The following is a 12954-nucleotide window of genomic DNA, read 5'->3' on the forward strand; positions in this document are numbered from 1 at the left end:
TATCATGTTGATATAATCCTTATTTGTGCACAGATTTACATTTTAAGATCCTTAAAAAACTTTTATTAAATTACTCTGCCAGATTATTATGTTTACAGTGTTGAAAAAAATAATAATCCCAATGGACGTACTACATTATTTTTGCGACTTTTAACGAAAAGGTGAATGTGATAATTTCCACTAACTGTGCAATTTGGCATAGTGATACATGGTGATGATGAACATTAATAATGCTTGTTTTAAATAAGGATTCAGACAGCAAAACATTTACTGGGGGCCATTGATAGTTACTATGAATTACTATGCAGGTAGTACCAAAATGAAGAAACTCAATTATACAGACCAAACAAGAGTTTTAACATGCTCTTTTTATGATAAACAATCCCATTTTATGACACCACAGGCACCACTTTTGGCATGACAACCATCTTGTTCCTGTTGTTAGATGACAACTTCCTGTAGAACTTGTGTCCCCTGTCATCGCTTTTCTCAAAGGCGAAGCCAGGAGGGGACTCGTAGCTGGCTGGACAAATGCTGATTCTACAACACAGGGTCATTACGTGAACAACAACTCATTAGCTTTTACATCAAACACAACTCACATATACTCACTCAGTTAAAATTACAGTCATAATGGGATAGTGTGTTACCTCTTGGGGATTAACTGTTAGTGTGTGTGTTACCTCTATGGGATTAACTGTGTTAGTGTGTGTATTACATCTAGGGGATTAACTGTGTTAGTGTGTGTATTACCTCTAGGGGATTAACTGTGTTAGTGTGTGTATTACCTCTAGGGGATTAACTGTGTTAGTGTGTGTATTACCTCTTGTGGGTTAACTGTGTTAGTGTGTGTGTTACATTTAGGGGACTAACTGTGTTAGTGTGTGTGTTACCTCTTGGGGGTGAACTCTGTGCTGTACATGGTACCACCCTCCATTGGGGCTTGTGTCCTCAGGGGGGCATTAGCCGGCTTGAAGCTCACAGTGGGTTTCAGCTGGTGTGGCGTATAGTGGGCCTGGAGGACACAACCAACAACAAGTTTTAGTCATTTGTAAGAATGTCTCAGACAACACTTTACTCCTCCATATCTAAAGACAACATTTTACTCCTCCATATCTAAAGACAACACTTTACTCCTCCATATCTAAATACAACACTTTACTCTTCCATATCTAAAGACAACATTTTACTCCTCCATATCTAAGGATAACACTTTACTCCTCCATATCTAAAGACAACACTTTACTCATCCATATCTAAAGACAACATTTTACTCCTCCATATCTAAAGACAACACTTTACTCCTCCATATCTAAAGACAACACTTTACTCCTCCATATCTAAGGATAACACTTTACTCCTCCATATCTAAAGACAACACTTTACTCATCCATATCTAAAGACAAAATTTACTCCTCCATATCTAAAGATAACACTTTACTCTTCCATATCTAAAGACAACACTTTACTCCTCCATATCTAAAGACAAACCTTTACTTCTCCATATCTAAAGACAACACTTTACTCCTCCATTTCTAAAGACATCACTTTACTCCTCCATATCTAAAGACACTTTTCTCCTCCATATCTAAAGACAACATTTTACTCCTCCATATCTAAAGGTGGACCAGTCGTGAAAGGTTTGCTGGTTCAAATCTTGGTTGAACCAATAAAGAGGTCAATCAACTGGCTGGTGATTTCAGACCGTCCTGTAGTCTCTCCATTCATATGTGTCTGCACGTAGGGAACTCAAACGGCTCCAGCGGTGCTCCAGCTGGCCATGTGTTCCTACTTAATGTGTCTGAGAATATAGGCCCTGGCGGGATGCGATATGAGAACAAACTGATGTGTCTTGGATTGCCTTGAAGGTTGTGAGGTCATCCATGCGTCCGCTGGCTCTCTGCATTTCCTCAGGCTTCTTGACTATGCCCTGTCTCTTGGCCACCCAGGGCTGGAAGTCATCTCTCATGGTGCTGCGGCCCTGGAGGTAGTCGGGTGAGAACATTCATCGCGATGTTATGATAACTGTGCCGAAAAAATGAAAATGCACCATTCAGAGTGTACTGTAAGATCGATATCAATTTTAGCCACGTAACCGTCTATGCGTTGACATCCTGCAGTCAAAACCAGGTTGCATTCCCACCTGGAAGGGAGCTGTTGACTTGGTGGAGCGATTGAAGGGCTTGGCGGAGATAAAGGGCTGGATGTTGTGTGGGATGTAGTCGGCACCAGACGTGGTGGTCATGTCCATGTGCTCAGTGGGACTGACGTAGTCCAGGCTCTTGTGCAGCAGAGGCAGGGCCACCGGCCACTCCAGAAAACGCTCCTTAAACTCTGTGCTGCTCTGAAAAGGAACGTCAGATGCCATCTAGGGACAAAGCAGAGTAGGATAGTAGTAAATACAGTAGGTTTATTGTTCACCCTGAGATGGAGAAATGCCTTTGGCTTTACCTCCAGTACAGTAAGATATGTCAACCCACATCAAACAAATACACAGAGAATATGAGGCATTCAAATAGTACTACACATGTAACTGCATTCACACACCACTGTCTAGTATTTTCTTAAATAGATATCCTATCAACTATTAAGTACTTTGACCTAACACTGGCCCAGAAAAGGTCAACAAACATGAGTTTATGGGAGACCAGGGTTTTTCCTGGATTCAAAACTCAAAGACGGCCACCTTCCCAAAATCCTGCACCGCCTCTGTGTCCATGGTAAAACAAGATTTTACACTCATACATAAAATATCTGAAAAATACTGCATCGAATGGGACAGTAGGAGGATATTTTTCAAATTTGGCTGAGTTGCCAGATGGGAAGATTTCCCCATAATTGGTCTACTTTAAACGGGCTTGGGCGGGTCTATTTACAGATAGGGTAGTAAACTATAGAAAGCGTAGTCTGAGTGTTTTTTGTGGAGTCCATGGGAGATTTGACAGTAGAAAAAACAGTAGTTTTCTTTTCCACCCAAGCATGTCAAAATATTTAATTGACTTAATAACCCTTGAACAAGATCCAATGTGCATTACATATTTTTTTTATGTTTTAGATTACTTATAGAAGCAAAGAAATACAGATTTTTTTAAATGAGAGTTGATGCTAAAGGGGGCAATGCACAGTATTAAAAACTAAGGGTATGCAGACATTTGAACAGGGGTCAGTTCATTTTTTTCTTTGTTGTCATGTTTTGTTTTATGATTTTATGACAGTTGAATGTGAATCCCATAAGAAATAAAAGACGTGTTTTGCCTGCTCACTCATGCTTTCTTTACAAATGGTACATATATTATCAATTCTCCAAGGGTATGCAAACTTTTAAGCACAAATATACAGTATATGTAAAGAATAAATATATTGTTTGTATATTTTGATTGCTATTAGGGAGGACATTGTACTGTGCATTAGCTGAGCATTAACAGGGCAGATTTAAATATAATTGTTGTCTTTTTCAAGTGTTGCCAGATATTATATAAAGCATATCACAGAGGGATGTCCAGTGGAGGCGGGGGGACACCTTTGCCTAATTTTGAGACAAGAAGGACCCTGGAGACCATTAAACAAAGCGTACCTTGACAGGGTCAGGCTTACAACTTTGGGCCAGCTGTCCCGGCAGGCCCTGGTAGTCTCTCCGGTTGGTGGTGAGGTCTTGCAGGGGTTGGCTACTGGGTTTATAGGGTTCTGGAGGCTTCACATAGCGTGCCTCCAGAAGGTGGGGCACATAGGTCAGCTGGTTACTGGTCACACCATTGAAGGGGATGTCAGACACAGCAGGGATAACAGGGGGCTTGAAGCTCTCTCTGGGGACAAGACCTCGGGGGAGGAAGTCATCCTGGAAGGTGGTGTGGCCGACAAACCTGCCGTCTGGAGGGTGGAACGTCAGTTCCGGTTTCTTCAGCTCCCGTTTGCAGACCCCCCACTGTCTGAAATCCTCTGGCAGAGAAACATTAAGCATTATTTCCGCCTGTCATTTTTGTGAATCCTCATAGTTTAAAGAGTGAGTATCTCTTAACAAAACCACGCTGTACATATCTCAATCTTCCCATCGAAATGACATGTATTTATTTATATGACGTCAAGTATTTGCACATTTGTCATCATACAAATGCTAACATAAGGACTGGCTGTGCAGATACCACTTGACGAAAGGTGACATGCGTGATGTCATCTGACCTTTATAAGTGGGGACTGTATCCAGTTTAGCCCCAGTTGCTTGTACTCTCTCCCTGGGTCTGGAGGGGGCAAAGGGCTGGACCTCATAAGGGCTGAAGTCCAGACTGTAAGTAGTCCCCAGATCTATGTCTCCAGGACTTGGCTCGTACTCAGCCTGCTGTCTCCCCGGCCGTCGAGTCACCTTATAGGGAACGAAGTCAGTCCTGTGGCAAAGGGAGGGATGGAAAGACAGCGAGGCGGAAGGTGGAGAGAACGTGTTTGACAGAGAGTCAAATAAGATTGCAAACACCGATATTTTCCGGTCATTTGGGCTTGAGCACATCACTACTTATTATGATCTATGAAGATTGACTGTGGAATATGTAATGGGGTGTGTGTGTGTGTGAGGTGTGTGTATGTGCATGGTTAGGGTTTGGGATTAGTGAAAATGTATTTTCATAAGGAAAGTCATGTACTTTAAAGGAAACATTGTTTCACTGGGGTGTATCCCACCCTTACTGAGGCCTTTACTTGAAAGTAGTGGTTCCTTCCATCCTCCCCATGTCACCCTGGTTGACAGCCAAGGGTTTCAGGCTTTGGGGAGGGCTGTGTCCACCATAGGCAGGGAACTTCTCTGTGTACTCTGTCAGGACACATGTCTCACTGGCCTTTCCATACAGAGCTGTGGGCTGGTGGGGGCAGCGGTGGCGCCTAGACGAAGGAAAAGGTCAAGTTGAAAGAGCAAAACGTTGGATATATTCTATCATGAAAACTAGACGTACATTAACCTTGGACTGTACAATGATTATGTGGCCATAAAACCATTATATGGTCATAATAAACTATAAATTATACACCAAAGAAGGAATAGCCTATTTGTTTCAAGACAATAGAAAATGCAATACAGTAGGTGTTTTCATATATGTTACCAAGGCCCATATCTTTACTCAGCCCAGGGAGTGTTTGAGAGTGTTTTGGACCATAGCATTAAATTACAATGGCCCTACAATGACTGGTGGGGATTATAATGTGGTGTGCCATGAAGGAATTAACCAACCAGTTATCCGAACTCTTGTCTTTTACATAATGGAAACAATGAGGCTTGGTGTAAACATTTAATTACAATACTTATAATGAGATCAAAATGTTAAACTTGGTGAAAAATGTTAAAATGCTAAACTTGTCACGAACAGACAATGACAGTTAAGGTCGATATGATGTATCTGTTTATTTATGTATACAGTATTACCAGTAACAACAGCACATTTCATTCTCATAGTCAGATTAAGTATATATATACTTAATCAGTAACTATATATATAGTTACAAACATTATATGACCATAAAACCAAACATTTAACCATATATTCTACACTGAAGAAGGCTATATTCATAGTTTCAAGACAATAGAAAATGCAATACAGTAGGTGTTAGTCATATAACCAAGGCTCATATCTTTACCCATCCAGGGATACAGTGCTTTAGCGTAATGTTAGTATGGCACAGTTAATTATTAAAGAAAAAATGTATGCAAAAGAAAATCTAATCATGTGCAGCACTAGCTTAGCGGCACATCACGTTTTGTCAGCCAATATTTATTTGATCCAAACCTAGCCATTGGACAACTTGCCACAATTGCTTTAATACTTTTTTCCCCCGCAGAAGGTGGATTAGTCAAGTGTCAGTTAATTTGTGACGCCTTACAATGCACTGACCCTCCGAACTTCAAATTTCAAAGAAAAAAAAGAAAAGAAACGGGTGGAGACTGTCTACCAGTGATTCACAGCAAATCTGGTATCGACAACAGACATGGTTATGTGAACACTATCGCACACTAGCTACGTTTGCAAAGCTACAGTACAGTGAAGTACGAGGTACTAAAAACCCTGAAAGGGATTGGCGTAACAACATGCTTGTGAATGGATAGTCAGCCCTAAATTAACGCACGACAATGAATTATTGATATATGTGTGGCAAGTGAGGTCTATCTCATTGATGTCATATATCTTTCATATTATGTAATATCCATAATTCCTTACCCACAGCTGCAGATCTCACATATGCATAGACGTTTCATGTCTTTGACTGAGATACTAATGTCTTGGCTCGTTCCCCGCAATCCCCAACAGACAGTGCAATTCTGTTAAGTGTGCACTTCTGTTTCTATGGAAGCAACACGTTTCCTGAGCAACTGCTAAGCTTCCTAGCAACGACGTAGCGTACTTCGTCATTAAAACAGTAGCGTCAACGTAAAGCGTATACTTCCGGGAAAACAACGTGAGTGTAGATCTCCACGTTTGTTTTGTATGGGACTTTTCTGCCATAATTGTGAGGTTTCCTCTAATATGGGAATTCATTGTAGATTATGTATCATGTGTTTAAATACATTGTATATTAATTTACTAAGAAACCATGTTAACATTGTTATCCAAATACAAACATCAACATGTTAGCGAGCTAACGTTCGATGGTTTAGTTATCTGTCAACTTGTGTCAATTTGTATAGCTAGCTGAGTGCAGAATATTGTAAGCTGACTTTAGTTACAGTTTAATAACACGCACGTTACCTTTTCTAATTGTTGTCCTTTAGAATGTAGGGCTTTGCTGTCTTGTTATCAGTATGTGTATGTGTTGCTGTTATTAGCTAACCAAGTAATGGTGACATGAGTTATTGAGGTTATATCCTAACGTTTGTTTCCCGGCCGGGTGTTGTTAACAGGCAAACATGGGACACACGACTTTGGATAAGATTAAAGCACTACAGAAGAATCCTGCCAATATCAGGAACCTCTGCATTCTAGCTCATGTGGACCATGGTAGGTTTCATTCCCTATACGGTATACTTTCTAAAACATGTGCCCTTTACATCATTATTTAGAATTTTACACAAGATATTGTACATGGCAATGATTAAGTTGTGGCATCCATTCATGTCCTTAACATCCAGGTCTCTGTTTGCAGGCAAAACAACACTGGCTGATTGCTTGGTGGCAAGCAATGGCATTATATCAAGTCGCTTAGCTGGAAAGGTTAGTATATCTCAGTCTCAATCATCAGTAGTGTTATTATCTGTGTCACATACTGACTGTTGTCAAACGTAGTCGTTGATTCCTTCTGACCATGGATTGATGATGCATCTTTGATTTGTTGTTTATGTCTTAGCTGAGGTACCTGGACAGCCGAGAGGATGAGCAGATCCGGGGAATTACAATGAAGTCCAGCGCGATCTCACTGCACTACGCTTCGGGTAAGACAGCACCATAGGACCATGTTGACTTGGATTCGTCCTGTTAAGTGACCAACTGACTGGGTGCTGCAGAAATGACTCATGTGTAATGCCTTGGTGTTTTTGACGTGTGTGTGCGCGTGTCAGAGGAGAAGGACTACCTGATAAACTTGATCGACTCTCCGGGCCATGTCGACTTCTCCTCTGAGGTGTCCACCGCTGTTAGACTGTGTGACGGGGCCATCATCATGGTAGATGCTGTGGAGGGAGTCTGTCCGCAGGTAAGATCAGTACAGACAATAGTGCATCCCAAATGGAAACCTGTTCCCTTTTTGAAGTCCTGCTTAAAAGTAGCCACAGTCTCACTGGTTCTCAGTGAAGCAGTGTTCATTTGACTGGAAGTGGGGCACCCAGCTCAGCCCCACTTAATTTCATCACTGTATAATTTCTCTATTATTATTTTTTTTGTGGCTATACTACTTTCTCAACTTCAAGACCATTTCATTTCTGTTTGTTGACATGACTCAGTGTATCATTGTTTTGATGATGTTTATCTTTAGTTTGTGTGTGCGTGTGTGTGTGTGCGTGTGCGTGCGCTCATGCACTCTGGTCTGTGTGTGTAGACCCAGGCAGTGCTACGTCAGGCGTGGCTGGAAAACATCAGGCCAGTGCTGGTGATTAACAAGATGGACCGACTCATCATGGAGCTCAAGTTCACCTCTCAGGAAGCCTACACACACCTGCAGAAGATTTTAGAACAGGTGACTTCCAAACCCCTAAAGACTTGCCATTTTTAGGGGGCCATATGTATAATGTTTACTGTACCAGAAGTGACCAGAAGACATTTACACTAAATGTTTTAAGTTAATGTTTCAAATATTATGTTCTGCATAATTGGTCAGAGTACCTGAGATATTCCCCATTTAAACTTTCTTGCCAGTTCGTCTATTAGCGTGCACTGACTTTTTGTGTCTTTATATTTGTTTTTGACACTCAAAGTACAGTCCTCCCCACCCTAAACCACCCTGGACTAGCTAATACTATTCCCGTCTTGTTCAGTAAGAGAAAAGGAGGAGGAAACAAGACATGTTTTTTAGTTTAGTCTTGTAAACATTAGAGGCAGGATTTTACACAACGCCCCTTTAAGCTTTACAGAATGAGTTGCCCCTCAGGGGCAAGTTTAACTAATTTGAATGAAATTGAATGGAATGTGTTTACAGTCACAAAATGTTTATAACAGTGACATGTGTGGAATGTATATAGTTCTCATTAGAGAGGTGGACTGAATTCCAAAGTGTTTTCTTTCCATTTCTCCTTCTCACAGGTGAATGCAGTGACTGGCTCTCTGTTCACATCCAAAGTGCTGGAGGAGCGGGCAGATAAGGAGAAGGAGAAGGACAAGGAGAAGGAGAAGGAGAAGGAGGACATTGATCCAATGGGGTGCTCTGGGTCAGAGCAGGTTTATGACTGGAGTGCCGGGCTGGAAGATTCAGACGACTCCCAGCTGTACTTCTCTCCAGACCAGGGGAATGTTGTCTTTGCCAGTGCCACAGATGGGTGGGGCTTCAGGTGGGTCCTGGTTTTCTCATTAGTGCCCACTGTAGCAACATGTTGAGCCTTTGTTATTGGGAATAATTCATCACTGTTTCATTCAGATTTTTTATTTCAGTTTTTACAAGACATCAGAGGTCAGGTACTCTGAGATGTTTCTTTTGTGTCTTTTGTCAAGATACTAATGAATGATGTGGCTGAAAGGACCTTATATGCATTACATTTCTGTAAGCAATATGTAGGACAGTATTCCAGGACAGAACAACTTGCAGCTAATCATGCATCTTTCAAAACTCAGTTAAAATTAAAATGTGTCTGAGTATTAGATTTCTGATGTCTGGTTATTTTTGAAGTATAGTTTAGAGGACTTTACAGTTTAGTAAGTAAGTTGTCTGACAAACTCATTTGACAGCCACAGGTTTCTATTAATTGCTGCTGAACCTTATGTGCTGCCGAACCTCATGTGCTCAGAACTTACTTACAACCCCATATGAGAGCTTACATTCTGTTGGTAAGAATGTCATATGGCCCATCTTCATATGTGAAGGGCAACCCTAAACACAGGGTGAACCTGGCCACTCTTGTGTGTCAGTGTGCAAGCAAGTCTGTTGCATGTTTCTGTCAATTGAAGCTGGAAAATATATGTTAGGAACCTACTTAGAACACACAAATGGAATAAGCCCAAATTGTTTTTGTTCTTCGTAAATTAGGCAGTGGCTTTGAAATAAGGCTTTTTGGGACAAGTCAACTCAATACCTGCAAAGACCTCTACTGTGTGGTCGTTCTTTACATGTCCACTAGGTGGGGATGTTGCGTTATCGTCACATGTTGTAAAACCTAAGTAGAAAACATGGAAAATAGGTTTTTGTGTGACGTCACCACATGTACAGAGTAAAATAGCAATGTTTTGGAAGTGAACTGAAGCTGCTATTTGCGAAAACAAAGACGAAACAAGTCAAACTCAGTCCACTACAGAATGTGGGTGTTTTTATAAATGTCCACCAGGTGGGGCTGTTGCCATATCTGTACTCAGTGGCAGGTTCTTAATGCTGAGTGCAAAAAAACTTGGAAATAGGATATTATTTTGCATGGCTTCATTCCATGTACAATGCAAAATGGCAATGATTTGGGAGTGAACTGTAGTTTTTGTTTATAAAACTAAGACTAATCAAGTCAAAACAGCATTATGCTAGTTTCTTCTGACCAGATTGTACATTTTCACATCCCTCCACTGATCATGTCGGTCTGTAATGTTCTACTTCTTGCTGCTGTTATTAGTTTGCCTGTTTTATATAGGTACATGGGGAACGAAACATAGTTTTAAGGGCAACCGTGACTCCTGTATTTATACACAAGCCAATTATCACTTTTATTCAGTGGAATGTGCTGCATTGACTGAGACCCATTGAAATTCTGTCTTCCTTTCATCAGCTACATAACTGGACTTCAGTTGATGATACCGGAAAGCGCCAGGACATTGAACTAGGCATAGACTTGTAATTTTCAAGGGTGGCTGTTGTCTGTGAAGGTCCCTGTTGAACTAAAATCAAAGACAAAGAAGCATAATGTTGGAAAGTGTCAATACATGACTGTGGTGTTTAGCTTTTTGTTGTTGGTTATTTCCAGATATATACGCCTCTTTTTCTTGTGTGCTTCCCCCCCAGCATCCAGCAGTTTGCCAATATCTACAGCCAGAAGATGGGCATCAGAGGTGAGGTGCTACGAAAGACCCTCTGGGGAGACTTCTACCTCCACGCTAAAGCCAAGAAGATTATGAAGGGAGCTCATGTAAGATGGTGTCCTTAGTAGAACCACATGCTATTCACTAATTGTGCTACATACTATTAAGCCCATCTTTCTCATTAAATAGATTATACAACCCAATTTCCAAAAAAGTTTGGAGGCTGTGTAAAATAAAAACAGAAAGTTATGATGTGCAAATCATTTATCCTTATATGTAATTGAAAATAGTACACAGACAACATATAAAATGTTGAAACGGAGAGATGCTGTTGTTTTTGGGAAAATCCATGCCCTTTTTAATTTGATGCCCGCAACACTTTTCAAAAAAAGTTTAAAAGTGATTTGCACATTCCCACTTTTTGGGAAACAGGGTTATACACAAATGAAATGTCAACTCTTGAGCTTACATACTGAGAAGGCTTCTTGTAAAGCGCAATTTAGTTGTTTCCTGCAATTTATGCCTTGATTTCCACAACGCTTTCACTTATCTTGTTATAGCCTGTGGTCAAACACTCTTGGGCCTGAAAGGGGCATTCTTCACAATTGTATGCAGAAAATTCCTACTATACAGTAGATAAAGAACCAAAAATGTGTACTAAAAGCTGACATGGATATCACACAATAAGTTTTCGAATTGCTCATAAAAAACGTTCTATTTTTGAAATCACCCAGAGTGTCGTTTTTAAAATCCAAGTCTGGGTAATTGGACTGGCCATACAGACTAAGTGTTGCTTAGTACTAATGGACTACCACAGCCCCACCCCCACATGGATGAGATGAACACTAGCTTCTGACCCTTCTGGCTGCATTCGTTATTAGCCTCCAGCTTTTTGTAGCCTGCGTATGTATGTTCCCAGTCCGGGGGTTAGTCGCTGTGGGTTGGCCTTGGACGGTCCTTATGTTCATTACTGACATCCAGCCGAGACGTTGTCACGCACAGTTACATCTAATCTATTTTCAGCATGTTTCATTTGGTTCATTTGTTTGGTCACACAGCGGGACTCTGGGAAAGACGACCCTAATGACCGTAGACTCGGTCACACGTCACCATTCTCAGACCGATCAATGATCTTATCAGTCATTAGACCGATCAATGGAATATTTCCACCACTGTAGACAGATGGCGTGTCTGCTTGGGAACATCTAAGCTGGCTCATAGACGCTCGCATTTTAAATGCTTAATTTGAAGCCAAAAATCAATTCTTCAAATAGGATTCGAAAATTGCAAAGGTCTTAATCTGCATGGACACTCAAGAATACAAAGAGCACATGAAGCCCAGGACACTTGAGACACACGCATGCTTCCATTTCCTGTGGAATATAAAGGTTTGCCTACTTCTGTCAGGCACCAGAGAGAGACGCTTCCTGGTAATTAAACCGCAGATGCGGTCACTGCCTGCCCATCAAACCTGATTGGTCATTAAGTGGTCAGCTATCAAGATGCGCAACTTATTAACTCTGCAACACCAACCCAATGTTTTTTGGTTCAAATGCACGTGAGACAAATTTTACTTCAGGTCCGAGCCTTTTGTTTTTGCATTTTGTTTTGCATTATTTACACAAAATTGAACATATTTCATTACTTATTTGAGAGATTATAGATTTTTTAAATGTATTTAATATGTTTACAAGTGACATTATAAGTGTTCGTTGCTTATTCAGTATTGTTTTATTTGTTAGTGTTTCAAAATGTATATTATAAACGTCTGATTATTCAGTAGCCGCTGTTTTGTTCTCGAAATTGGCATTGAAAATCATAATCGGTCATCCTTTAACACTCAACACTCAAGCATAAATACTGTAAATCCATGTGCTTTCTAAAAGTGCTCCAACACCAATATGACTTTTGAACCAGATGTAGGACATAGTGTAAATATATAATATGGAGTCAAAGCTTCATGGCACTCAATGAAGCGTTCTATGTCTGGTCCATATGTCCTATTCCACGTGGGCCCTGGTAAAATATTGTGTACTTTTAAGAGCGCCGTTTGGAATGTTGTCCTCCATTTCTCTGAAAGAACGGGCTACTGGCTAGACGCAAATACGCTAAAAGCTTTGTTATCCACTTTCTAGAGACTGGGAATCAATGCGAGAGACTGAAGGTTAGACTGTGTGTGCGTGCGTGTGTGTGCGTGTGTGTGCGTGCGTGTGCGTGCGTGTGCGTGCGTGCGTGTGCGTGCGTGTGTGTGCGTGTGTGTGCGTGTGTGTGCGTGCGTGTGCGTGCGTGTGCGTGCGTGCGTGTGCGTGTGTGTGCGTGTGTGTGCGTGTGCCTCTATGCA

At 41.1% G+C, this 12954-nt stretch overlaps 2 protein-coding genes across 3 annotated transcripts in view; one reads left to right on the forward strand and one right to left on the reverse strand.

Annotated features, from left to right (window-relative positions):
* Nucleotides 1-14: 14 nt before the first annotated feature.
* saxo2 (stabilizer of axonemal microtubules 2) lies at nt 15-6325 on the reverse strand. Its single transcript, XM_010877089.3, has 8 exons — nt 6195-6325; nt 4687-4866; nt 4177-4379; nt 3575-3936; nt 2144-2368; nt 1862-1981; nt 894-1015; nt 15-540 (listed from the first exon to the last, which is right to left on the reverse strand). The coding sequence occupies exons 1-8, from the start codon at nt 6230-6232 to the stop codon at nt 390-392; spliced, it is 1401 nt and encodes a 466-aa protein (XP_010875391.1). The 5' UTR covers nt 6233-6325; the 3' UTR covers nt 15-389.
* Nucleotides 6326-6416: 91 nt separating this feature from the next.
* Nucleotides 6417-12954, forward strand: part of efl1 (elongation factor like GTPase 1) — a 63020-nt gene continuing 56482 nt past the window's right edge. Inside the window, exons 1-8 of one of the 2 annotated variants that reach the window (XM_013137774.4) lie at nt 6417-6432; nt 6875-6971; nt 7117-7184; nt 7318-7402; nt 7529-7662; nt 8005-8142; nt 8706-8950; nt 10597-10720. In XM_013137774.4, the coding sequence (XP_012993228.3) occupies nt 6881-6971; nt 7117-7184; nt 7318-7402; nt 7529-7662; nt 8005-8142; nt 8706-8950; nt 10597-10720 (885 nt within the window). In that variant the 5' untranslated portion in view covers nt 6417-6432; nt 6875-6880. The other variant, XM_029114064.2, reaches the window with a different exon arrangement.

This window comes from Esox lucius, chromosome 2 (assembly GCF_011004845.1).
Source record: "Esox lucius isolate fEsoLuc1 chromosome 2, fEsoLuc1.pri, whole genome shotgun sequence".
NCBI lineage: Eukaryota > Metazoa > Chordata > Actinopteri > Esociformes > Esocidae > Esox > Esox lucius.

Bases quoted from the DNA above. Each gene is read 5' to 3' on its own strand.
- saxo2 (XM_010877089.3), bottom strand. From the start codon at position 6,232: ATGAAACGTCTATGCATATGTGAGATCTGCAGCTGTGG. The intron at 4,867-6,194 runs GTAAGGAATTAT...TCCTTCGTCTAG, and splicing joins TGTGAGATCTGCAGCTGTGG to GCGCCACCGCTGCCCCCACC. The intron at 541-893 runs GTAACACACACA...CCTGTGTTGTAG, and splicing joins ACAGAGTTCACCCCCAAGAG to AATCAGCATTTGTCCAGCCA.